The 27,493-nt window shown below is 40.9% G+C and overlaps 2 protein-coding genes across 6 annotated transcripts; both read left to right on the top strand.

Annotated features, from left to right (window-relative positions):
* Positions 1 to 6,199: 6,199 nt before the first annotated feature.
* LOC133466383 (adhesion G protein-coupled receptor E1-like) lies at positions 6,200 to 18,341 on the top strand. Of its 3 annotated transcripts, XM_061750010.1 has the most exons (20): positions 6,235 to 6,348; positions 8,681 to 8,711; positions 8,796 to 8,876; positions 9,199 to 9,369; positions 9,455 to 9,580; positions 9,708 to 9,854; positions 10,753 to 10,878; positions 10,996 to 11,039; positions 11,120 to 11,224; positions 12,241 to 12,394; positions 12,957 to 13,079; positions 13,161 to 13,351; positions 13,664 to 13,828; positions 14,587 to 14,781; positions 14,887 to 15,104; positions 15,197 to 15,257; positions 15,386 to 15,477; positions 15,618 to 15,786; positions 15,878 to 15,970; positions 17,692 to 18,341. In XM_061750010.1, the coding sequence occupies exons 2-20, from the start codon at positions 8,705 to 8,707 to the stop codon at positions 17,731 to 17,733; spliced, it is 2,310 nt and encodes a 769-aa protein (XP_061605994.1). In that variant the 5' UTR covers positions 6,235 to 6,348; positions 8,681 to 8,704; the 3' UTR covers positions 17,734 to 18,341. The 3 variants fall into 3 exon arrangements, with proteins under 3 accessions (XP_061605993.1, XP_061605995.1, XP_061605994.1); XM_061750009.1 differs by lacking the exon at positions 8,681 to 8,711 and having other exon boundaries at positions 6,200 to 6,348; XM_061750011.1 differs by lacking the exons at positions 8,681 to 8,711; positions 15,878 to 15,970; positions 17,692 to 18,341 and having other exon boundaries at positions 6,200 to 6,348; positions 14,862 to 15,104; positions 15,618 to 15,756.
* A 499-nt stretch (positions 18,342 to 18,840) lies between these two features.
* Positions 18,841 to 27,115, top strand: slc27a1a (solute carrier family 27 member 1a). 3 transcript variants are annotated; one of them, XR_009784799.1, is made up of 14 exons: positions 18,841 to 18,995; positions 20,830 to 20,997; positions 21,879 to 22,273; positions 22,375 to 22,542; positions 23,057 to 23,126; positions 23,199 to 23,290; positions 23,372 to 23,481; positions 24,390 to 24,599; positions 24,670 to 24,796; positions 24,873 to 25,010; positions 25,394 to 25,558; positions 26,143 to 26,289; positions 26,368 to 26,599; positions 26,702 to 27,115. XR_009784799.1 is itself a non-coding variant. In XM_061749216.1 (13 exons), exons 2-13 carry the CDS (start codon positions 20,831 to 20,833, stop codon positions 26,523 to 26,525), a joined length of 1,947 nt encoding a protein of 648 aa, XP_061605200.1. In that variant the 5' UTR covers positions 18,841 to 18,995; position 20,830; the 3' UTR covers positions 26,526 to 27,115. The 3 variants fall into 3 exon arrangements, 2 of the variants coding, with proteins under 2 accessions (XP_061605200.1, XP_061605201.1); XM_061749216.1 differs by having other exon boundaries at positions 26,368 to 27,115; XM_061749217.1 differs by lacking the exon at positions 18,841 to 18,995 and adding an exon at positions 20,066 to 20,459 and having other exon boundaries at positions 26,368 to 27,115.
* Positions 27,116 to 27,493: the final 378 nt, after the last annotated feature.

Here is a 27,493-nt window from a genome sequence, read left to right as displayed (position 1 = left end):
AAATATGCCCAAACAAGCCTGGAATTTGCTGTTAGTCTACAAAAGAAAATAGAGTAACCACACAGACATCTAAAGCTATATATTATGTGTGCATGTTACAGTATGCAACAGAAGTGCCTACAGTTGAGAGGGTGACCATATATAACCATATTTGTCCACTAGCAGGTGCTCTTGCTGTCTCTGTGGCCAAATGTGGAATATTTTTCTACGTGTTTCCTTGAGCAAAATGAGTGCATTCTAAGCCTGTAGATATTATATATATATATATTATGTGACTATTAATGTATTCTATACATATTGTGTAATCTAAAAATAAGCAAATATAAGTAATAAGTGACATGTTCACTTAAAATTATCTAATGTTTAATTTGTATTAATAATTATTCATGCCTTCGATACATTTGTATAGTGTACTTAAAGGAACAAGTAACTACAAAAGTAAATTAATTTAAAATGAATGGAAATGAATGGTCATTTGTGTCAAAAATGTGTATGATTATTTATGTATTCTATATTTTATATACTGTACATTTAAAAAGATTATTCAAGTAATAAGTAAATGTTTTACTTAAAATTATCAACTGTGTAAAAATTTATAATTATTCATGCATTCTATATATTTTTCTATTTTGTACTTCAGAAAATGAGTATAAAAGTAAATATACTTAAAAGTAATTGTAAATTGTGTGCAAAATAATCTGCATCATTATTTGTGTATTTTATAAATGTCTGTATTGTGTACTGTATTGTGTAAAAATATAAAATATAATTGTAACAAGTAAATTGTTTACCTAAAATTGTCAATTATGTAAAAATTATGTATAATCATTATTTTATTATATACATTTTCATATTGTGCAAATTTAAAAATGAGTAATTCTAAAAGTTATAATATATATATATATATATATATATATATATATATATATATATATATATATATATATATATATAAGTAATTATTTACTAAAACATTATAGTGTAAAAAATACATAATTATTGTGCCTTCAGTGCAATTATTATTATTATATTGTGTAAATTATTTTAAAATGTAATACATTGTATTGTGTGTATATATGTATGTATATGTAGTCTATATATTTTATATTAATTCTAGAAATTAAGCAGCTGGACAGCATTGTCAGACAGCTTAAGATGAAGCAAAAGGTGCTTTTCCAACAACAACAAAATCGATCATAGTTACATAACCAATGTAAAATGCTTCCTCGGTGTTCGGCTGTTAAATTCTGAGTGCGACGATAAACCAAGTAATTTCTTCTGAGAACAGTGAGGAGGTCAAAATTTGCTCAAGAAAACAAAACTCTAATACAGTGCAACAACATACTGTAGTCCAATTTTATCTCAGCACATTATACTTTATAAAAAAAAATTAAAAAATGTGTGAGAGTGGACAGACTAAAGCAGCACAGTCGCTGTGCTGCGCTCTACAAGGACAATTTATTCTTGACAAAATGAGGGAAATGTCATTTTGCACAAGCTAGCACAAAGCGTCCTTATCCCAAGGCAGACATGTTTGATTTGAAGGATCGCTGTGACTGCGTCCAGCATCCTTTCACATCCATTGTCATTTTTTTGGCATCCAAACACCCCCAAAATATAAAAAAGTAAACAAGGTCATAAATGAAATTGAGATTCTATTGACTCTAGATGATGGATGCTAATATAAAATGGGGATTTAACACACCCCAAACCACAGGATAATTGCTCAGGATAATCTATTGGCGACATCTGACAATCGGGCTTTTGCTGACTGTGATCGCAAGGGAGAGAAAATGCTCAACATTGAGCTAACCTGAGCGAACAAAAGCCGACTGCACTCTCATTTGCCGACACACACACGTCACTCACCAAGCCAGGGCCTGCCTTTTCAAGCCACACACATTCAAAGTCCCAGATACTACAGTGTAGAGTGTGTGGGTGGCGACAAAATAAATACCTGCATTGCATGTGAACATCTTGTGTTGGTAATGTTTTTTAATATTGCAAATCAATGTTTATCTGATTATTTGATTAATCAATGGGATACATTTGTAGAAAAAAAAAATTCAGTTCAATTCAAACATTGTTAGCATTTATGTTGGGAAAAGGGACGACTTGAACAAGTGTCAGTTTAACAAACGTGATGGCTTCTTATGAGTGTAAAAGTCCAATCCAAACAAAAAAAAACAAAAAAAAACGCAATTTAAAAAAAAAATAAGTTTACGTACAAGCGCGACTAATGTTGCCAGAAAATAGGACAGGAATACTTGGACACGGCGAAACTTAATGACTGTGAAATAATAACTTTTTAAAAAGAAGCTAAATGATGAGCTTGCTACTCGTCGTTTGTCACGCTGTACAGTGAAAAGGAACACAGGAAGTAGAACAGACAGGGTTTTCACAATAAAACCTGATGTGCCTCAAAGAGAAAGCGTCAACCTAATGACAAAATAAAGGTGACTCAAGGTGGCCTTGGAAGATAGATAGATAGATAGATAGATAGATAGATAGATAGATAGATAGATAGATAGATAGATAGATAGATAGATAGATAGATAGATAGATAGATAGATAGATAGATAGATAGATAGATAGATAGATAGATAGATAGATAGATAGATAGCAATTCACCTAAGGCAATAAAAGGGAAGTGTAATTTTTAAGGCTGTTTTTTTTCTTACGTTTTTGCTTCATATTTTCCATAAAGATAGGAAAAGTTAGAAGATAGGAAGAGTTAGAAGTGAGACGTTTCAGTGAAAGTCTGGTTTTTGGCTCACACATTTTTAAACAAGAACAGTGGCAGGATATAACAACTCTGTCTGAAACGCCCCCATTTTTTTGGGACTGGGGCCTACTGTTCTCTGAATGTGTGACTCGGGGTGATGTGGAGCATTTTGGATATTATTTCTCTCGTGAAGACAATTGCAAATGTCTTTCGGCGCAGTCAGTCTGAAAATAAACGCAACCGAAGACCCCGGCCGTCAGACGAGAGCGCGTTCCGTCTCCATCCTGAGCCCTTTTCTGCCCTATGTTTGTCAGGAAGTTGTTGAGACAGCTGGGTTTGCACGGAGGTCCCTCCTCATTGTTTGAGAACTCCGAAACAAGGCACTGCCGACACAATATAGCCCGAAATCTTGTGTGTGCGCCATCTCTCTGTATGTGCAGGAAGAAGGTGGTGAGATAACAGGATAAGCCTTTGAATGGTTGCTCGGGTGCAATTGCACAGTCTACTGAGAGCAAATGCAAAGGCTGCATCAAACAGCCAGCATTTGCAAAATGTACGAGTTCCAAACTATTAAGCATTTGCCGATGATGATTGTTAATGAAATCTCCCGTGAATCATCATCATCATCAATGATAGCTTCTAGAATAATATTCGAACACAAACGGTAGAGCAGCACATGTAGACAGAATAAAAACGATACTCAAAGGCATACATTTTTTTTATCCTCTGCAAAGAACGACTAATATCACTGCAGCTTACTGAGGAGCTGTTACCCTCTCCATGTACTGTATATCCGTATTATACTGCCCCCAGGTGGCCAAGGCATACACACCAAAAGGAGCAGCACAATGTCCTTGGAATTGCCTCCCAGAATTACAGTTTGCAGTTATACTATCGTCCACCCTCATAGATCTTCCCTTTAAGGACGCTCCATTGGTTCTCAATAGAGTTGAGGTCAGGGGATGTGCGTGGCCACACCATATGTTTTTCTCCCTGTATCCTCATAGCAGCCACAGCTTCAGTGGTATATTTTAACAGTTTGGGATGGTGCGTTGTCTCAAAATTATTTACTGTGGAAGTCACGGTTCTTCTTTTTGTACCATGCCAGCAAATGTTTTGTGATAAACTCCAAATATTTTTCAGAGGTCATTTGGCACTGTCAGGCATTCTAAATTAGGCCTTTTTGACATCCCAAAATAATACTCTGCCACCTCCTTGCTGACAAGGTAGCCTTTTTTTTTTTTTACATGGTGCCCCCCCCCCCCCCCCCCCCCCCCCCCCCCCCCCCCACTGACCATCCAGAACTCCATCAATCTAGACTATCCAAAGTAGCACAGCGTTCATAAACTGGAATCAGAAATATTCCAGAATTCAGAATTATTTGACCATATGATTATTTTCTTAAAATTGAAGGCGTCTTCATTCTTTTCACAAGGCACTGGACTATTCAGTGCATAAAGAGCCTTCTTTTTTCTCATTATGCATAAAAACACTTACTTGCTTGATAATGCGGAACAATTTTCTTTGTGAAATTCTTCTTTTTTCAGCTGGGAAACTAAAAACTAATTAAGATTCAAATTCAAAACCGTACAAACGCCGCAGGTGCACCGAATGAATCGAAAGGTTTGTTTGTATCAAAAATGTACACAATCACTCTTTTGTGTTTTAGTGGTCATTTTCCAAATCTTTTGTCACATTCTTCCTGTAATTCTGACTCTGTGTAGCAGGCAGCTCACCAAAACTCCTTTTTAAGGTCATTTTTGTGTCAGCAACATTTCAAGCTGCCCCCGCCATCCCCCCTAGAGAACAGCTGTCTGTCACTCTCACATCTAAAATGACCACCAGCTCGGTGGGTTGGCGTCTGGACACGGAGTCGTGGCCTACAAATGGCCTTGTCACTCGGTGCTGGAGTTGTTTTGTGCACTTGAGTTGCACGAAAACAGAGCCTCAATGGGTGTTTCGTTCTCAGGCCAAACGTTATAAATGGAGTTTGCGGAAGCTCACAAGAACTTACAAATTAAGAAGTAAGAAGAACATTATGTCCCCCTCTTGTTTCAGAAGTTTCCTCTTCTTTTTGTCAGCCTTTAAACTTTTATTTTAAACGACATGATGGCTACTACTATATGTCGTTTTAGGTTCTCACTTGCAGACGACTTTTTATATGGGGAAAATTATTGATTAGGTACCAACCACAGGTTCTTGTTCCCGCACTTGGCCTACACATTTTCGCAGTTAACGTTTGCAACCGTTTAGTTAAGGTGCTGTGTTAACCTTTCTTCTCTGGCTGCTGGAATTACTTAAAGTTACATCTTTGGAATTGCCACAGTTATCCAACTAACAGCACAACAATCAAAGGATCCATATCTGATTTAATGAGCCATTAGCAGTTTCACTGTAGAGGTCCACGTGTACTGCAACCACCCCCAACTCTTATGTTAGTTGTGATGGTGAAATTGTCTCTGCGAATGTTAACTTTCCATCGTCTTTGTAGTACATAGCGGGAAGCTCACTAGTGTTGGCTGGAGAAGATATCGCCTCTTCTTCAAAAGTCTTCAAAAGTAAAAAAAAAACAAAAAAACGTTTGATGCCATTTTTACCGCAAACACAACCCCAGATTACCACATTTAATGACAGGTTATTTTCTTTCGTAGCTTGCAACATATTGACAGCGAAAACCGTTATGCCGCCTGACCTTTCCATCGGAAATGCTTAATGCGTTGCCGTGCATACGGTCCACTGAATCGTTCCCCTCTATTAAATATAAAATTCATAACGCTGTTATCCACTGGATCAAATGAGGCACTTGGCACACAGTCTTGGAAGGTTTTAAGACTAGGGCTCCCAAATGTACAATGAAAAAAAATGCAGCTAGGCAGAAATGGGAGGGGGAGGGGGGGGGGGGGGGGGGGTAGTGCTCTGAATGGCGCAAAGAAAACATTTTAAAAATATGATAGAGCAGCTAATTGGATACATAATGTAAGTTAATTTGGTCGTGGGCCCCTCTATAGACAATGTAGTTTCTCTGCATTTCAATTAAGATAGACTCCATGAAAAATCCAAATGAGAAAATGTTGGGAAAATACAAGAAAGGGAGGTTTTCCTACCCCCTCCAATTTATTTCCAAGTTCAACATTAGGCACCATTGTTTCACTGTCTCCCATTGTCGCAATCTGAAGCAGAAGCCATATATATGTCATCGTCATAGTTAAGACAGAGTCTCTGTAATAACGCTGCCAGTGGGCTGGGTGGAGGGGAGCATCATATTGGGCCACATAAAACAATGGCAGGTCAGGGAGTCTAAACAGCTCATGACCCTCCAGCTGCCCCCCTGTACAGAGAATTACCATGTAGAAGGAAGTGAGAGACTGACGTGATGATTTGTGGAAATGATATAAAAAAATAAAAAAAAATGAAAACAAACATCACACACTCGCACGCCCCACTCGCTCACCCCTCCCACGCATGTGCACTGAATACTCCGCTCATGTCAGGGGCGTCGTACAAGCGTGGTGAGTGCACAAAACTCCCACAAACACAGAGGTTGGTTCTGAGGAGAGAGAAGAGAAGTTAAGACAATCTTATTCTGGTCACCATGGCAGGGAGGAGGAAACTTCTGCTTCTGGGTGAGTCAAAACCCTTCTCTTACGCAGAAGCTTCCATGGAAAATCGTCTCTTTTTAGTTTTAACACTGACTTCCGTAGTGCTATAAACATTTGAAATACAATTTGTTAACGTCTGTGGGGTAAACCTTTATTCATTTGCTAGGAAATCATTTATTGCAACCCTACATAATGAGACAAATACCCTTTCATTCAGTTAGCTTTCCTTGTGTATTTTTCTTTAAGATCATTGCTGTGCGGAATCGTGTGGTTTTACTGCCTCGTAATCAGATCGGCAGATTCCTTTCAAATGCTATATGGACAAAAGTGTTGGGACACATGGCCAAAGCATGATGCTGTCACATCCGCATTTTGGAATTATGGCAAAAAAAGAATTTAACCTTGTTTTCATCGGACCATAACAATCCGACATGTGGAAATATGTCTTAGGGTCTGATCAAATCAATGCTGAACCATTTTGCCATAATTCCAAAAGGTATGTTTGGGTCAACCACAAAACCAAAAGCTTCAGGCTTCTACTAGAAAGCGCCCAAAAAATCAGAATGTTTTTTTTATCTTCGTGTATTTTTTTTCATATCACAAGAACCTGGCATTTGAAATAAAGATGTATGGACTTTATTTTTATTGTCCACTTTAAGTCTGCCTTTCTAGTTTGTTTAGATACTAAACACAATATTGTGACAGAACAATGGAAAATGTCACGTGACAATCTGAAGCAGTGATTCACAAACTTTATTGACCCAAGGCACCTATTTTATATCAGAAAAATCTCACACCACCAAATAAAATAACACTGTTATCCGTTCAAAGTTCATTTTTTGTGAGACCACAGGGGTGCCCACGATGAATCCATCCATCCATCCATCCATCCATTTTCGGAGCCGCTTCGCCTCAATAGGGTCGCGGGCGTGCAAACACGTTTAAAATAAAGGACACATCGTAAGTCGTGCCTTCAGTCTGTAATTGGTTGTTTCTCAAAAATCTAACAAAATGGGGTCAGAGGCGACGGATTCTTTTCACATACAATATTTACTATGTACTAAAGTCTGGTCATAGTGACAATTTTAAGGGAAACAAATAGAATTTCAAAATATATATTTTTTTTTACTAAAGTCTGGTCATAGTGACAATTTTAAGGGAAAAAAAAAATATGAAATCAAAAATAAAATTTCAAAATATATATTTTTTTTTACTAAAGTCTGGTCATAGTGACAATTTTAAGGGGAAAAAAATAAATATGAAATCAAAAATAAAATTTCAAAATATATATTTTTTTTAATTAAATAAAAAAATACATTGATTTTTGGGGGGAATTTTTCAAGTTTGGCGCCACCCCTCAGAACTGTGAGGCAGAGTTGGTAACCACTATGCTGCCAATAGTTTAAAAAGTATAACTAAATGGCGACAGAATCAGCTATCAAATAAACTAAAGGGAAGTGGGAGGATGTGTCGCTCTGCTTATCATCCAACAACTCCCTATCTCAGCTACACTACTCACAGAGAGGACTCTCTGTTCTGCTTTTAAAGAAAAGAGACATTTATATACTATGAGCTCATCGCATGCAGAACCCGCCTGATAGCGCCTGCAACCCCACGGGGGACAAAACAAACCTGACGTTTTTTTTTTTGATACAATAAGTAAAAGGCGAAGCCCGACAAAAGTATCATGACATCATGTCACATATACAATAAGGCGGTATTGTGGAAGGTTTAACTTCAAAAAGTCAGCTTATAAAGTAAATGTACAATTGGGACAAACTACAGCCACAATAATAAGTGTATTGTTAATCAAAACGGAGCATTATTATCTTTGTAAAGGCACAATTCTGGCTTGTATTGGAACTCATTAGTAGCTGTTAGAATTTTAATATTGTGAGAAAAGTAAGCGTTTGAGTTACTGGAGGCGTTTAAACATCTCAACCACATTTGTAAATGTTTCCACAAAGTCATAATACATGTTAAAACGGGCCTCCCTCTTTTAGGGGTGAGTGCGGCTTCATTTTATGGAGGAAAAGCGACGTAATTGGCCTCTTTCTTCCCGTCTCTAGATACTTTATGCTCCTCATCTGTGATTTAGACAACCACAGAGGACTGACTCTGACTGAGAATGTAACGTTATATATATATTTTGCACCTACGGTGCCAGCCGAGGTTTCCTCGCCCATAGGAAGTCCCGCACGGCCTTGCGAGTGAGTGATGGCGCACACGGCGTATATGGGAACAATCCGAGGAAATGAGGGTGGAGAAATGAGAACATTTGCCTTTTTGACAAAGTCTCTCGCACACTAATTCACATCAAACGTATCATTTGACTTCTCCGTGGCTGCGTTTTCAGATTGATTGAGCGACCTGCAAGAAGATGAAGCGTGGGTTCCACTTTAAGACATGTCACGCGTGTGAGGAGGTGATGAACGGGAGGATGACTGCAATTTCTCGCCTTTTCCTTTCAGCTCTGCACCTGTCGTCCATCTTGGCGCTGTCAGAATCCTCGTGCTCCAAGGGATTTAATTTTGTGAACGGCGACTGCATTGGTATGTATATATATTTTTTTTGTATTTTGGGGGGTAAAATAAGCAAAGAAAAGGGTGTGTTGTTGCCAGCATTAAAGACAAGGTTGCAGCCCATGAATTCTACCCAACAACAAGTGGCAAATGTCACAAATATTTTTATTTTTTTTTTCAACAATTTATTTACCACAAGTAAGGCTTCCATATTTTAAGATATCACTTTTTGTTGTTTTGAAAAGTACTATACATTTCCTGGTATGGTAAGTGGTTGATGAGGTTTTTTTCATATTAAACACCACTGATTGTTGCATCGGAAATTCATTCATTCATTCATGTTTCCTCAAAGACGAAGATGAGTGTGCCACTGATGAAGACTACCCTGATGACACTGGACCATGTGGAGTGAACGCAAATTGTTACAACACCATTGGCAGCTTCTTCTGCAAGTGTGACAATGGTTTCCAAACCAGCATAAAGTCAAGCAATTTTACTGCCGAATCATCTTTAATGTGTCGCGGTAAATTATCTTCTCAAAGATACAGATACATTTCAGATTAGTTTTACAGCTCATTTCATCTTTGATATCTATCCCCCCCCACCAGATATAAATGAATGTTTGGAGAATAAAGACGTCTGTACAAGACTGCAAAACTGTATTAACACCATTCCAATGTACTACTGTGCTTGCAATGAGGGATTCGTTGCCAATGTTAACTCTGACTGTGATGGTAAGATGTACTGGTTTTTTGGTTGTTGTTTTTTTGAAAGTGTAGTTTGAACAGCACATAGTTGGACGTGGAGTTTGCAACGTGGATGACTTTCCTGTTTAGAGATTGATGTTTGTCTGTTCTGTAGATGTGGATGAGTGTCTGAAGGAAAATATCTGTGGGCCTAATGCGAAGTGCATCAACACGCCTGGCAGTTATTACTGCATTTGCAACGACGGCTTCGGAAGCAAGTCTGGCAGAGACAACTTCACGTTACCTCGAGAGCCATGTGAAGGTCAGCACCATCATGTAATCCATCCATTTTTTCATACTTCAAGACGAATGTTACACCGTTAGAACAGTGTTTTGCAACCTCTATTGAGCCACGGCACAAACAGTATTTTACATTAGAAATCAAATTCACAGCACAACATCAAAAATGTCAAAGAAAGTGGATACACAGCTTACTGATGTACCTTCTGCCGTCAAGTGGCAGTTAATTTAATTGTTCTACCTATCACTATGTGTTGTTGGTATAAAATTCAGGGGTGTCAAACTCATTTTTGCAAAGGGCCAAATCATAGTTCTGATCATAGTTATGACTTGCCTCGGAAGGCCGCTACGACTGTGAACCCGTATAAATGAAAGATTAGCTCATATAATTAAATACAGTATAAACAACACAATGAATAACCAGTTTTGAATTCAGAAGCCTATCAAAACGTTTTTCAACTGTTCCATTTACTTTCGAAGCAGGATTGGTAACAAAAAAATGCTTGAAAATATCTCAATGTTATTACACTAAAACACAATTAGCTATTTTGATTTGCTTTTGCGGGCCAGATAAAAGGATGTGGCGGGCCGGATCTGGCCCCCGGGCCACCAGTTTGACATCTGTGGTATAGATAGTTGAAGGAAGATATTTTATTTGTTGTAAATAAATAATTTTCTGACCAACTAAACTGTAAAGTGAATTCAGAGCTTCCTTAGTATATTACACGTTTGAAGATAATTGCTGAAAATATGCAAAGACTGAGAACTATGTAGCGCTGAATTGAGGAGAAACGAGCATTTAAAAATCTGATTTTTCACGACGATGCCACCTTTAAATGAATAAAAGTCCCCGTTTCCCCTTTGTTCAACAGTCGCTATAGGAATGTTATTTTGACATTCTGATGTTTCCGTTTCTCTAGCCGTATGTTCGACTGATGAGACAAACCACTGTGGAAATGGAACCTGCCACATTGGAGCCAGCGGCCCTTACTGTGCGTGCCACGCAGGGTTCACCAATTACGGCCACAAAGCCGCCCGCTGCACGGGTAGGAATAGTTCCTCCAGCATCCTTGTTAAGTCAGGTCGATTTATTGAACAAATGAGGCACAAGCACATACGCACGGGTACGAATATGTGCAAATTTAAAATTCATTTTTCTTCAGCATTCGATTGTGATGTGTTCAAAAACACGGAGGATCTGAAAGAGGTAACTCCACGGACAAGTCACAGGCTGTACTTGAAAAGCTCTTCCTGTGTTTAATGCTCCTTAAAATAATTCCTTTTTAGATCGTTCCCATTGCACATGATCTGATGATGCAGCTGGAAAGAAGTTGTGAGGACCTGACCAAGGGTGAGGATCCACAAGCCTTGGATGACCAGGACCTGCTTTCGGTATTTCTCCCCTGAACTTTGCATTTAAAATTGGAAAAATACTAAAAACTGTATGTCTGTGCAGTACTAGTACTTGGGTGGGTGGGTGTGTGTGTGTGTGTGTGGGGGGGGGGGGGGGGGGGGGGGGGGTGGATGCTGCAATACTATGACATCAATACCACTTTACCAGCCAGACATATAGTGTACCTTCTGGACTGGGGGAGTAGGAGCCAGGTCAGCCGTGTCAAGATAAAGTACCTTAAAAAAAAAAACACTTTGTAGCTGACTGCAAATTATGCTCTGCAAAATGGATCAAATCTCACAAATACTGTAACAACTTGTTACTCTAAAAACTGTTACATTTGAGTTAAGTGTATGCCATGTTCAAGAAAAGTTATGTTTTGTGTTTCCGAATAACATTGGGCTAAAAGAAAACATTGTTATTACAATTGCAAGACGCAATGGCATTATCAGGTATCGGTACTTGATACTGAAACGGAGGTAAAGTGACATCAGTGCATCCCTAAAAAAATCGATTTGGTTGCCAGATTTTGCCCAGTTCTGAGGTTCTGGCTTCGAATCTCAGCCTTTGGAGAGTTTGAATGTTTCTCCCACATTCCAAAAATATGCATGTTAGCTTCATTGAAGACTCGACTGACAGGCGGCCGGTCCGGGATGTACCCCGGCTCTCGACCAATGTCAATTGGGATAGGCTATTGAAAATGGACGAATGGAACTTTGTCGCCGAAGAACCCCGCGAAATTGCCAAAATGGCTACCTCCCACCAAAATGGCTGACTTCCTGTGCGTTTCACAGCATGGGTTCTTCTGCCTTTTTTTTGCGCATATTGTCTTGATGAATATGTGTACGAGATTCGGTGTCAATAATACATATTCGTGGCGGGGGTGCTTTATTTTTTCCAACTTCCCTGCGGCTCTACTGGGTGAGCAGAAAGTGCATACACACACAACACAATATTAAACATATCATCAGATGAATACCTCAATTCTAAGAAAAATAATTCCTTGTTCTTGCAGAGGCTTTTGGCGATCATGGACTACATCTTGTCCACTAAAGCTCTTGATGACAACAGGAAGGTGTCCATCTTTCTGGACACAGTGGAGAGTGCGCTGAGAATGACGGGACCTTTCATTAAAGCCCCTAGAATAAGGAGATCCTCCGCCTACATAGGTAATAATACTGTATTCCTAGCCGCTTTACATTCCTTTAAGAGGTGCAGTGTCTCCTCTCGAGGATTTAGTAAGAAATTGCATAAAAATGTATGCTTATTACGTGCTCACAACTGAAGTGTGAAGCTGCATCGCTGCATCATCACCCCTGCACTTCCACTCCAGGCCTGTAGGTAGTGGTAATGCGATATGGCCTGATAATAAAATCTTTTTCACAAAATCAGTTTTTTCCCGTTGCTTATAGAAAAAGAATATAGCAATGATATTAAAGTAACTTTTGCTTTTGCTGTGAACTTGAGAAGCCCAAAAAAATAATAATAATTGTAATCATTCTGAGCAATATTTAAATTAATTAATCTTGATCAAATGGATTAATCGCCCAACCCTACACATTTCACAAAAATGATGCTTGGCAACAGTAAACACATTCCACAAACATACTTGGTGAACACACTTTACTGCCATTTAAATAAATAATTGTTTAAGTCATTATCATTACCAAAAAAACAGTAATAACTGCATGAAACAGTTGACCAAGACATATTTACTGTATTTGTCGACAGAACTGGAGCTGCTTTCACACAAAGGACCCACGTCACCCCAGGGAGTCGTGACATTATCAACTAAGCCAGTCATGTTGAATATCCAGTTGGAAACAGTCGCCGGAGATCCTTCCCAGTACCCAGGTGGCGTTCACGCCGTCAACTAGTGAGCGCTCTCAGGAAGACGTCAACTTGATTGTTGTGTTTATGTTGTGACTCTTACAGGCTTCGCGAGCGTCTTCTTGCTCAGCTACGCCAACCTGGAGACCTTCACCGACAGATTTTACAGCGGGATGAATCCGCAGGCCAACCAAAGCTTCGTCATCAACTCCAAAGCGGCGACCGTCTCGGTCACTAACGCCGACACAAGTCACCTGGAAGAGCCGGTCATGCTAACTTTTCACCACTTGACACAGGTAACTATAATCTCGTAAGAGTTTTTTCACAGAGTTCTAAGATATTGTTTCATATAAAACTATTTTTTTTCAAGTAACTCAAATATTATTACTATAACCAATTTATTTGGGTGCGAAATCCTACTAAAATCTTTCATTCATGATGATGCTTGTGTGTAGTTTTGTGACTCGTTTTTTACGTGAATCCAAAAAAAAAAAAAAAACACACACACAAAGCTGTTTCTAGAAAAAAAAAAAAAAAAACTCTCAATTACTGTGCATTCCATATTGTACACTGTACAAGCTACATCCATTCATACTGCTGTCTTCCAGGTAAACGGGTCTCGCCACGTGTGTGTGTTCTGGGACGCCTCCCGGGGGAACGGGAGCTGGTCCGCCGACGGCTGCGCAACGGTGGAGTCCAACTCCCAATTCACCGTGTGCTCCTGCAACCACTTGAGCACATTTGCCGTGCTCATGGCCCTCTACGACGTAGAGGTAAACACTCTGGCTGTGTTTGGAATCACTCCTCCCTAACCGCTATATCGTAAGCTCACCATTTTGTAATGCTGCTCGAATATGTAATGAGTATAGGTTATCCACTATGTAGTGACCTCAATGCGTCCCACAATACATCTTGAAGGGTCGTGAACAACCAACCGATGGTTACTTGAAAAAAAGGATTCATATTACAGCATCTTATCGAGTCACGGACAGTATTAGTAGAAGAAGAAGCACTATTGTTCCTCGTTTGTGTCTGCATTACTGTATTATACTGACTCCCGGTGGCCAAGGCGGGCACACCAGAAGGAGCAGCGCAACGAATTGGATTGCAGCATTAACTGTTTAATTCTTTGCAATGGATTCAATTATGTTATTACTTTTTACTACTTCTTATAAAACACTATATTATAGAGTGCTATTTTCCTTATTAAAAAACACAAACACAAACATTTCTTTTTTGGGGAGGCTGTAACGGATTAATGGTATTTGCATTTATTTCAATGGGGAAAGAGTGAATGATTTTGAACAGAATTATTCACTCATCCCTTACTCCCTGATCACTGTATAGAGGTTTTTTGAGGACTCTTTAGTCAACTCTAAAGTCCTCTATATAAAAGAGAAATCCCTAGAACTGCGTAGCGCTTGGGTATAGTGGGTAATAAATGAATGATTCCGAACTCAACCTGTGCCTCACAATGACTTCGAGTGTGAGGATGGGAGATGCTCTTCATGCGCCGATCTCCTCCGGACAGGCCACGTTCGAGTTGCAGGTGGTGACCTGGGTGGGATTGTCCCTGTCGCTGATTTGCCTGCTCATCTGCATCCTGACCTTCTCGCTCATCCGCTCCATCCAAAGCCCTCGGACCACCATCCACTTGCACCTGTGCGTCAGCCTCTTTGTGGCCGCCCTCATCTTCCTCGTGGGCATCTCTCGCACAGAGAACCAGGTGAGTACCAAAAAAAAAAACGTTAAAAGTCATGCATGTTTTTGCAATGTGCGAGGAATATGCCAACTCCACACAAGAAGGCTGGCTGGGTGTCCCATCCTTTAGAGTACCTGCGCAGTGATTGCCGGCCTGCTGCATTTCTTCTTCCTGGCCGCGTTCTGCTGGATGTGTCTGGAAGGCGTGCAGCTCTTCCGGATGGTCATCCTGGTGTTCAACACCAACTTCCGGACCCTCTACATGATGGCGGGCGGCTACGGTGTCCCGGCTGTGATCGTCGCCATCTGCGCTTCGGTCAACCCCAGAGGATACGGCACCCGGAGATAGTGAGTGCTGTACTCCGTGATGGTGATTTTCAGTTTATCACTGTGTCACCTTGCAACAATCTGCTCAGTGGCTCTTCAATGTGTGTTTGCAGTTGTTGGTTGAAAGTGGATTTTATTTGGAGTTTTTTGGGCCCGGCTTGTGTCATCATTGCCGTAAGTACCGCAGTAAGATCGTCACTCTTTTGAATAATGTCTCCAAAATGCGATAGCCAACTACTTGTGCACAAACAGTAAAAAGTCTATTTTCCATCCTTTAAAATCACATTTTTGTTGCTTTCTAGATCAACATTTTCTTCTTTCTCATCACCGCGTGGAAGTTGGCCCAGAAATTCTCAAGTCTAAACCCTGACATGAATACCTTACAAAAAATAAAGTAAGTGGGATTCAGCATGTGTAAATTGTTTTCCTTTTAAAATGTTTATCCTGCAGAACAACGCGCAAAAGATGTGTTACTCAACCTTCGTCACACTCCCCCTCATTGCTCCCTCTGCGCTCCTCTGCCGCCCCCTGCAGGGCTTTCACCGTCACTGCAGTCGCCCAGCTGTGCGTGCTGGGCACCACGTGGATCTTTGGCTGCTTCCAATTTGAGGAGAGCACCACGGTCGTGTCGTACCTGTTCACCATCTTCGCCAGCCTCCAGGGCCTCATGCTGTTTGTGATGCACTGCCTGTTCTCCAAGCAGGTCAGTCGCTCAAAACATCAGCCAGACGCACGCAAAGCCAATTAAAGTCCAACGTTTTAACCTACTTCAAACTTTGTACTGCGCAATTTAGGTAAGGGACGAGTATGGAAATTTCCTGTCCAGATTCAGTGCACCACCTAAGAAAAACTACTCTGAATTCAGCTCGGTTTCCAGCAGACAGCACGTAAGAATTTGCTTTCAAAGCATTTTGATTTTTATGGCGAAATAATGAAATGATCCTCGAAATTTAACGTGCTCCGCCCACATTAGTAGCTTCAAAATTTTTTTTTTTAAACTTACAATTTCGCAGCACCCTTCAGTCTAAGATGACTTCTTCCAATTGGGGTTCATTTGGGTGAATTCCCTATTGCATAGGTGTCAAACTCAAGGCACTGCGGCCAGAAACGGCCTGCCAAAGTCATCTTATGTGGCCCGTGAAAGCAAATCATGTACATCAACTTCCATGACTCTTATTAAAATCTGTACCAAAATTTCAAATTCTGATACATAATAAACAATTATGTTGAGATATTTTATTTTTTTTATTATGACTGGACCACTTATTACAGATACTTGAACAATAGTGGAACAAACTTATCCTTGTCTTCTGATTTCACAACTAGTTATCCCTCAATTTGCTGTGCATATGTAAAAATATGATGAGGCAATTGACCATTTTTATGGTTACACATTCATAACAGCCCTCTGAGGGAAATCATAACTGCAATGTGGCCAGCGACCAAAATGAATTTGACACCACTGCCCGACTGGGAGTTTGGCCAACTTCCTATTCCGTTTCAAGCACGGGTCCTTGGAGACTTTTTTGTGCATCCTGTTATGATAGACATGTCCAAGAAATTGCATGTTGGTAGGCGAAACTGTTTTTTTTACCTTTTCAAACTTAGAAGGGGAGCTTCGTAGTTGTGCTACTGATTGAGTTTTGCGGGGGGGGGGGGGGGGGGGGGGGGGGGGGGGGGGGGTCATGTTCAGGATCCCTAAAATGTGTACATTTCACCAAAAAGATAATAATTGGCGGGTTTTCGGCCATGTTGAGGGGCGTCAAAAAGGTGTCTTGGGAATAGAGAAAAAGAGCACATATCCTTTTTTGAGAAAAAGTACACTTAATAATTATTGGCCAATGGCAAAATGTATGCAAAAACACTTAATGATTCCGATCCGAGCCCTTTTTTGCTTTGATTTGCGAGTTCAAACTTGCGATGGTGGCAGTGGACTCAACTTACTTCAGTTCACAGTAGCAGCACACTGGCAAATATTGAACAGTTATTCCAAAAAAAAGGCTTCAAGCTGTTTAATACCACTCGCAGTTGAAGTTTACTGTAAAGCCAAACATCAAACAAGGAGATTTACATGTTGTGTATTTAAAACAAACGTAGCTTCGCCGTTAGTCCGCTTGTAGCAACTGATATTTGAACACAAATTTGAACATTTAGACATTCAATATAACAGTACTCCCTGTCATATATTACTTCGGAGGAGCTGAGATTATGCTGTATACGTACAACCGAATAATAGCTTTGTCTTCGACTGAACAAGGCCACATTTCACACTCTGAGAAGCAGGAGAATAGTACTCTGCTGGTGCATTCATATAATATGTCAACTTCATTTACTGAACACAATAAAAGTAATACATTATTTCAATAATAATTGAGGTAGTCATTTTAAAATTGCATTAATCCAAACTAAAATATTGCAAACAATCTCTCTGGTCAGTTGCGGTGTACTAAATGTCAAAGCGCGATCCCGAGCGATAGATTACATGGAGGTGATGCGTTTTTATCCCGCTGACAGAGCCGCCCGGCCTCTGCTGATCATGAACGAGCAATAAAGTTGTCCAGTAGTGACTGATTGGCTTGTCTCTTTTCTTCCTGTCATCCATCCCAAGGCGTCCGCGAGCAGCCGGGACACAGGAGAGTCGCACATCTGAGGAGACAAACTCTCATTTCTCCATCATGTGTACTCCAACAAGCGCTGGCCAGCTGTCTGTTGATTAATCCACTGTAGTATTCTTCTTTATGAATGTTGCCACTGCATTATAAGCGACTGACATGGAAATGTTGAGCGTTATGATGCCATTTAAAGTCGGTTTTCTGTCGGCAAAATTGAGAAATGAATCTGGTCAAATGAGCTAATTTCAACCTCCGGTGTATAATGTGCAATATGCACGTTTCTTACATTTATGTGTGAAAGTAGATTCAAACCAAAAAGAAACTAAGACCTGTTTTGTCAGGTGCATCGATCCAGGTACTGTAACTTGCTACCCAAAACAATCTAAAATATATATATTGATATTTATTAAAAAATAAATCTGTATAACGTGTCAGACTTAATTACGTTGTATGATATTGCCCCAGAAAACGGAGGACAAATTAGCAGAGATTTCCAACAAGCTGTAGTGGAATTCACTATTGTGTTTTCCTGCTCCACTCATTGTGCTGAAATGTACTGTATATATTTACGAGGTGTGAAAACATTTTTTTTTATCTCCAGGATTTCATTTGTGTGTTGTTTATAATACAGAATAAAAGAATCATAAAAAAAAAAAAAAATGTCTTTAGTTTTTTTTTTACTTGTATTATTTTATACTTACTGTATTATTTTATATTAGCTTTTTTATTTTAGAATTTTATTTGTATGCATCTTCTCTTTTTATTGTATTTAATCATTCATTATTTTTATCTATATTTCCATGTCATAGAAAATACTTTATATCCCATTATTTACATTTTTTTAATGGGGATGTCCCAGTCCCATTTTTATTTCATAGTTGCGTCACTTGACTTTGTGTATCTGCCGATAGCCGCCGATACCGATCAGCTGACACGAACTCTCCACGGCTTCCTTTCCAAGTAAATGGCAAAATGTGAAAAAAGTAAACGCGATAGGTAGTTACATCGTTGCAAAAGAAACCTGCACACACTGAGCGTTGACTGTGCAGTGTGATTTAGAGTATGTGATTAACCAGAAAGGCATTCTTGATATGAAGAACTTGTTCACCTGGTGTAACACGTAATACTATTCAGTTACAGAACTGCCCCATCTTGTTTAAAGAAAATTGGGTTGTAAATGGAGTGCCTTTTTTTTTGTTCTGCACAATAGTTGGGCGCAGGCCTTCACTGTACACTAATGTACCCTGTAGGACTCATTATTGGACTTTGAGGTTTGTTTTCTTGGGCCACAAGGATCCAGGTATGTTCCTCAGCTGTTTAAGTCAGTTTTCAAGGGAGGAAACGTGAGCGTATGTGTGCATAATGTCGAAATAGTGGTGCAACAGGTAGTTATTATGCTGGGTTTCCTGTGTTTGTGCTTGCCGGAGTCTCTTCCTTGTAGTTCAGTGCTTCATAATCGCAACATTCATTATGAGGTATTGTTTCGATTCTGCTAATGCACTGCTTTTTATACGTGATTATAGGCACTATGGTGTTTTAGTGCAAACTACTCTACTGCTAAATAAGACATTTACGGAATCCTACTTATTGCTATACATCTAATGTCAACTTGTCGTCAATGCTTATTTTAGATTGACCTTGGATAGTAATTCACCCTAAATTCAATCTAAAACAGTTCATACACACTTGATCTTTATATTTAGTGATTGTTGGTGGTACAGTGTTTTGAATTGACATTTTAGTGCAAATTACTCTGCTAAATTTGACATTTTTTCTTATTTTTCAAACGATAAGGCGTCCTACTTAGAGCTATAGGATCTAATGTCAACTATTTTGTCATCTAAGCCTTTTTCAGAGTGACCTTGCATAGTAATTGACCCAAAATACATTTTATGCACCCCTGGTGATCTTAATATTCAGTGATTAAAGGCACTACATTGTTATGAATAGACATTTTAGTGTCAATTACTAATCTAAATAAGACCTTTTCTTATTTTTCAGAGGAAAATATGTCCTACTTACAGCTATAGCATCTAATGTCAACATTATTTTATTTTATTTTAAATCAGAGTTCCATTGTAAAGTAGCTCGCCAAAATACAGGCAAAAACATTTAAATACGCGCTTAGTGATTTTCATATTCAGCAAGCTTATACGACAAAGGAGCAGATTGTTTGAAAGGATGTACAACAGATTTACGCAACATTTTAGTATTTTAGTAATCCATTTGTCAGCAACCTCCAGCAAATCAGGCGGGAGGGTAAAGGGACGGTGATGAGTTTATCCAATAGAAACCAAGCATTGCTTTGACGAGCACCTCAGTCGACCAATAGGTGAGGTCATTATGTCGCGCTCAGCGACAGCGGGGCGGGGCTTCATCGGCGACGTCTCTGTCCAACATGGAGTACAGAGGGGAGAAAAAAAAAGGCAGGACCACCCTAAAAACTTGGATACGCTCAATTTGATGTAGTTTAACTTTCCGGATACACACACGATGGACGCCTGGCTTTAAACGGCACTCTCACGAACGTAGGACGCCATTTAGAGTGTCACTCAGCTTGTTTTTTTTTTTTTGTGCACCCACGCGAACCGGCGAGATGCAAAAGTGTCACAACTATTAAACAACAACAACATTGTCCGCACAATAGAAGGCCACAGCAAATCGGGAAGTAATTCTCGGGAACCATTACGTGTAACCGTGACCGCCCTCGGTTATTTTCGGGTTTTTGGGTGAAAGGTGACACCGCTGCGTGTGTTTACTTGAGGTAAGTGGAGTTCTTGGCTTTTGGTGGCTAGGCTAACACACACGTGACCTACTGTGTTGTTCCACCGAGTGACAGTAAACTAACCGTAAAACGCCTCTTTTATTAGCTTTGGTACAAGTGGAAGTGCAGCCTGAACTTGGCCTACAAGAGCTGCATGTGCCATTCATTTTTTAATACATTGTTATTTTATACATATTTCTCACATGTATGTGCCCTAAAATTGTCATGTTTGTCTGTCCGTGTATGTGTCTGTCTGTTTCGCTCTCTGTATCTGTCTGCCATAGCTGTTTATGTTGATATCCCTGTCGCTATCTATCATCGACACATTGATCTATCGAATCGAATCTAATCGAATCGAATCTATTTGTAGAATGCACAATGCAGCGAGTGTGTCAGCCTCTCTGGGCTCCATGGCCCTGCTGCGTCTCATCGGGGTGTCCTGGCCCTGGAGTCTGATGGCGGGACTCGGGCTGTACTTGGGCACCAGCAGCTGGAAGTATTTCTACATCGCGGCGCGGACCGCCAAGAGAGATGTCACGTAAGTCAAAGCTTGTCGGGGAGCCAAATGTGTCCTGTAAAGAGACAGAGAGCTGATTCTAATTTAGTACCTCTCATGTCTCTACACAAGGTAATAAAAAAGCTCTAGCCCGTAATAGACGCTGTGGCCCAATTAATCACCACCTTAAAATATAAGTGAGCAATTTTTTGCAAACTGTATTTTCTTGTCATTAAACATTTCTGTTTAAAATTGGCATTTCTTGAATCAAAAACATAAGGCATTAATTAAGAAAAGGCATTAACAGCCTTTGTGCAGCTGCTAGCATTTTAGCACGTGACATAGGTTTGTTACAGTAGGTTCGTTGCTGTGCCTTTATGACCTTAGACCAGCTGACTAGGAATAAGACATAATATTCTTTGAAATGTTCAAACTAAAATGAAGATACCTTGAAAGGAAACACAAATATTGCCTTCATTCGACTTCACGAAAACCTTGAAATGCGATCAATCTGTAATCATTTGTATTGTATAGAAAAGATAATAACAGAGAATGTAAAGAAATAAAGTATGTTTAAGTGTATGTAAGTGTTGGATGTGTGCCTTTAAGGGGTGTTGTTTTAGTGAGTGACGTCAGGAGCTGGAGTCTGGTTTGCCGGTTATCGTTCAGTGTGAGCGTCTGCTCCTTGCAAATGTTCTCATTTAGTATTTATGGTGTTTGACTGTTTGTCTCATGTTATAAACGCCTTCTCCTTGCCCACATGCCATTAGAGTACCTAAATTGCTTCATTTTTTAAAAATCCACATCACTCGAGCGAACGGCTTGTAACTTGAAAAATTCTTATTTGGGGCACTCCTGAATCAAGGTACCACATTACTGAGAAGTTCTCATCTGTTTTTATTTTCCTCGCTGCCCCTCACCAGAGGCCTGTGCGTGCTACTGAGAGTCAAGCTGGCGCTGTGGCGCTACATGCGCGACGGCAGCAACATCCTCACCATGTTTGCCCAGACGGTGAAACGCAACCCGAACAAGATTGCGCTGATCTACGAGGCCACGGGGGAAGCGTGGACGTTCACCCAGCTGGACCAAGTGTCCAACTCGGTGGCCAACTGGGCCAGAGGTCAGGGCTGGATCACTGGAGACGTGGTGGCCCTCTTCATGGAAAGCCGACCGTTGCAGGTGGCGCTCTGGCTGGGCTTGGCCAAGGTCGGCGTGGAAGCGGCTCTCATCAACTTCAACCTCCGCAAGGACACCCTCCTGCACTGCATCAGGGTGTCTCGGTCTCGGGCTATCGTGTTTGGAGCTGAGCTTGCTGATGGTAAGAAATGGAAGAATGTATTTTAACATGAAAATAAGTCTTTTAATCCTCAATAATTAGCGAGACCTCCGTTTTCTTTTGCTTTGTGACCTCCATATCAGCCGTGTTAGAGGTCAGCGCCTGCCTCGATCAGTCCATGTTGAGGTTTTGTACCGGAGACCTCAGCACTCATCACGGGGCCTATCTGGGTGCTACGCTCCTGGATCCAATTTTAGCGTCAACATCGAGGCACTACCCTTTACCTTGTGTTAAACATAAAGGCATGAACGGTTAGTAGCATAGCATGGGTATTTGTCTTTCATTTCTATTATTATTTAATTAGATGATTGTTATTTAGTATTTATTGATTCATCTCAGTTTAGTTTTGTATTGTTATTGATCTGTATGCATTTATATTTCATACTATATATTTTTAGACTGGACCTTCGACCACGATGTTGGCAGATGCCATTGTGAGCTGCAGTGAGAGCAGGGAGCAGGTGGAGGAACAATTAGGAAGGTGGAGACATGCACATGGAGAGGAATGAAGATTAGGCGAGAAAGGTTCATAAGATAGTGATAAGGCCAGCCATGATGTTCAGTTTTAAGGAGTGACCAGGTTGAATAGGATTAGAAATGAGCTCATCAGAAGAACAGTCAAGGTTGGATGTATCGCAGACTTTAGCATTCCCTCTGTTACTGTGTTTTCTCTCAGTCTTTGGAACGTGTCCATTGTGGTCGGTCATGTTCATACTCGCTCTTATTATTTAGGTGTAACAGGAGGCTCTGTTGTCTTTTTTGCAGACCGTTTGTTTTACATCTACACCTCTGGCACCACAGGACTACCCAAGGCTGCTATTATCGTACATAGTAGGTATGTTACCCTTTACTAAATGTTCTCCCTTGAAGCACGTGTATCATCTGAGACCAAGTGTGCATTCTACAGGTACTACAGAATCACCGCTTTCGGCTACTATGCTTTTCGCATGCGCCCGGATGACATCATCTACGACTGTCTTCCTCTTTATCACTCTGCAGGTTTAATAGACACATCTTCGTCAGCACTTTGTTCCCACCTCTAGGTAGCACAACTGATGCGTACGCGTTCCTCTTCGCCAGGTAACATCATGGGAGTCGGCCAAAGTCTGATCCACGGTGTCACTGTCGTCGTCAAGAAGAAATTCTCCGCAAGTCGATTCTGGGATGATTGTATCAAGTACAACTGCACTGTAAGAGATTTACATTTGGAGGAGACATTGTTAGCCTTTCAAGCCTGGCTTTCGTTACTGCGACGACTGAGGCTTTGCGCGCTGCATCTCGTCGCCAAGTGTATGGATAACAGCGTGCACTCGGCGGCGAGATCCAGCCCACCTTTATCCATGCATACACTACATTGTGTGTATGTAGTGCATGGAAACATGATCAAATACAAATACCTGCAGCAACTCCACCGCTTGGGCAGCTTCACTGAGTAATGTGCCGCTTATCAGAATCTTAACGCTGTGAGGTAGTGGTAATCTTTGCAGCCAACAAAAGTCAATGCAGCGCTGCTTGACCTTTGGATGCGATGTGACGTCAGACAGTCAAAACATAACAGGGAAGATAAAGTGCAACATGTACCACAACAGCAGCACGTATGATCACCAACTCAAGGTCACGTACTGAGGTTAGCGAATTTAATATAGTCCACCATCGCTAGTTGGAACGTATTTTAACGCCCGTGCCAGTGCTCAAGGATACACTTTTGATGGACTTTTAATTGCTTTATTGAACTAACAGGACGAAAACAAACATGTAATAAGCACAACCCGGGCTGCTGATGGCCACAACTCATGCCGAGTCACTCAACACGCAGACTGGCTAACAGATTAGCAAGTTAACAGCCAGCCAACCCTACACTCTCATGAGCAGACGCCCACATCACTCACCAGGCCTGGCCCCACTTTTTAAAGCCATACACAGTCGAAATCCCAGATACTACAGTAGAACATGAGGATGGCGAACCCAAATGGACAAAATCTATACCTGCACCTCGCATGCAAATTACTTTGTGGTTGAAATGCAAAATCGATAGAACACTCAATTCTAAAAATATGTGATAGCTGCAGCCCTAATTATTTAACCATTTGACTTTTAGGTGGTCCAGTATATCGGCGAAATCTGCCGCTACCTGCTGTCTCAGCCAGTGCGGCCGTCAGAAAAGGCCCATAAGGTTCGCTTGGCCATTGGAAACGGTCTGCGTCCCAGCGTGTGGGAAGCCTTTACCCAGCGTTTCGGGGTGGCGCAGATCGGCGAGTTCTACGGAGCGACCGAGTGCAACTGTAGCATCGCCAACTTGGACGGCAAGGTCAGCAATCACACCGGCCTTTGTATAGTTTGCTGAAATGAAATGGATGTAAGCAAGCCACCGTTTCCAGGTGGGGGCCTGTGGATTTAACAGTCGCATTCTGCCCAATGTTTACCCCATCCGTCTGGTCAAAGTGGATGAGGACACGATGGAGTTGGTTCGGAATAGCCGGGGCCTCTGTGTGCCCTGTCAACCTGGTGACTAATACTACACTTTCCTCAATGTGGCAAATGACCTAAAAGTGACCCACTGGATCCCTTCCGGATTTTCCAGGTGAGCCGGGGCTCCTGGTGGGGCGCATCAACCAAAAGGATCCGCTGAGACGCTTTGATGGCTACGTTAACCACGACGCCACGAGCAAGAAAATAGCCCAAAATGTCTTCAAGAAAAACGACTCAGCCTATTTGTCAGGTTAGTTGTCATCTTTTTTTTCTGTCCAAATACACTCAGCTAATAGTCGTTATTAACAAAATAGCATTTGGAGATAGCACTGTGACCTTGCGACTAGCATGTCTAGCAGTTCGGGTTTCAACTCTAGGCTCCTTCTCTCCTGTGTGGCTTTTGCATGTCCTACTGGTGCTTGCATGCTTTTTTTTTTTTTTTTCAGGTACTCCAGCTTCATCCCACCTTCTAAATACATGCATGGTACATACACTGAAGACCAAATTGTTGTTAATTGGTTGTTTGCCTAAATGTGCCCTGCAATTGGCTGGCTCTTCTCTCATCCAAAGTCAGCTGGGATAAGCTGCAGCTCACCCGTGGATAATATTTCCATCTTCCTGTGTCTCCCGTAGGTGACGTCTTAGTGATGGATGACTTGGGCTACATGTATTTCCGCGACCGCAGCGGCGACACGTTCCGCTGGCGGGGAGAGAATGTGTCTACCACCGAAGTGGAAGGCATACTGAGCAGTCTCTTGGATCAGACTGATGTGGCCGTGTACGGCGTGACGGTGCCAGGTGAGCTCAACATACAACATACATTTGTCCTGCTTTGAATTAGAATGAGAATGATGAGAAGGAATTAGAACACCGATTGTGAGCCCTCTGTCCAGTCACGAGTCACCTCATACACAGGCGCATCTTAAATTAGAATATTGTCGGAGGCGCAGAATGGTAGCCATTCTTCCGTCAGGCTGCCCCTCGGCAGCTGTGACCACACAAGTAGCTCGCCACCACCCGAGTGTGACTGAGGAGTAAATGAATAATGCATGAAATTGTAAAGCGTCTTTCAGTGACTAGAAAAGCACTATATTGTTATTATTTTTTTTTTATTATTGTTATTTTGTTGATTATAGCTTACAGCTAGGTTAGGTTCCTCCACAAGTATATACAATAAATGAACAAGTCTTGTAAGTGGACACATTGCTCCATCTTGTGATCAGTTATCGGTTTTTTAAACTTGCTGATCAGCCTAGTAGGGACTGGGGCTGGGTCGGATCAGAAGGATTTTAGTTGGATGAACTGAGTGTGGTATTTCTTGGGAATTTTGGAAATGAAGGGTCGCCATCACAATACTTGATCTTCTCCCATGTTATGCTCAGGTGTCGAAGGGAAGGCGGGCATGGCCGCCATCACGGACACTGATGGCACTTTCGACTGCGACGCCTTCCTGCAGAAGATCCAAACCGCTCTCCCGCCGTACGCTCGGCCAGTGTTCCTACGACTGTCGCCGTGCGTTGACACCACAGGTAAACCATTGCTAATAAGTTCCCATTTCTGAATCGCAACATCTTATATAATGTCTTCTGCATTCCTCTGTACTGTAGGGACCTTCAAAATCCAGAAAACCAGGCTGCAGAGGGAGGGCTACGACCCTCGCCTCACAAGCGACCGGATCTACTTCTTAAACGTAAAAGTCGGGCGCTATGTTGCGATGGACGACAAGCTCTACTTTGCCATAATGGAGGCCAGAGTTCATTTATGACATGGAAGTCTGGAATTTCAACCCTTCAGGGAACAGAGTTGACACGACCCCTCACCAAGGCAGCACTGTTAAAGGTGATTCCATTTTTTAAATTTTTTTTACATTTTTTTTCTAAACACTGTAGGAGTCATATGCCGCGGCACCTGAGGACATTTATTACCTCTTCCACCTCACAGAGCCTTCGCCGCACCTACTTGAGGGGCCATCTTGACAAAGGAGGATAGTAAGGTGGCTGGGTCAACTTTGAAACAGGGAAATACGATTTACTCTTGTAGGATTAAGCGACGCCATTAAGGGAGTTGTTGGTCAAATAGACAAATACTAATGGTTTTAATGCTGTGGATGAAAAAAAAAAACTAATCCATCTTCATGTCCACATGACTCAAAAGCAATAATTGTTAACGTGCCTTAGATTTAAAAAAAAAATGTAAACAAGTTTTCTGTCTGGAGTTTTGTGCAAAAAGGACTTCAAAAGAAAATGTCACCTTTTTGGGCTCTCATATCATCAGCAAGTGGTAAAGATTTAATATATAAATCCTTCAGATGACAGCTTTTGTGTGAAATCCAATTAAAAATCCTATCCTAAAGCATGCATTGACTTTGTTTCATGTTTTATAATTTATTTAGAACAGTGGTTAATAATATTAATAATGTCCTGTGTTAACCAGGTAAGGCAGTCCGGTATATGCACAACCTACTTCCGCATTGGGCAAAACGGGTTAAAGCACTTCTTCCTCGCTCGGGTAAAAAGTGAAAGTGACCGTTTTTTATTCAACACAAGATGACAATAGACGGTGTTTAAGTGTTGGTCATTTTTATGTGTATTATATCATATTTGGATAAACAAATGATATACATGTATTTAACCTTTGTCCAAAGACACCAACCATACAGAAAACAGTCATGTTCCTCAAAAACAAGATGGAGGTTTAATTTGTAAGCTATTCTAACATAAAATAAAAATCGAC

The sequence above is a fragment of the Phyllopteryx taeniolatus genome, chromosome 16 (assembly GCF_024500385.1).
Source record: "Phyllopteryx taeniolatus isolate TA_2022b chromosome 16, UOR_Ptae_1.2, whole genome shotgun sequence".
Taxonomy (NCBI): domain Eukaryota; kingdom Metazoa; phylum Chordata; class Actinopteri; order Syngnathiformes; family Syngnathidae; genus Phyllopteryx; species Phyllopteryx taeniolatus.
This window is presented reverse-complemented; position numbering and strand designations above follow the sequence as displayed.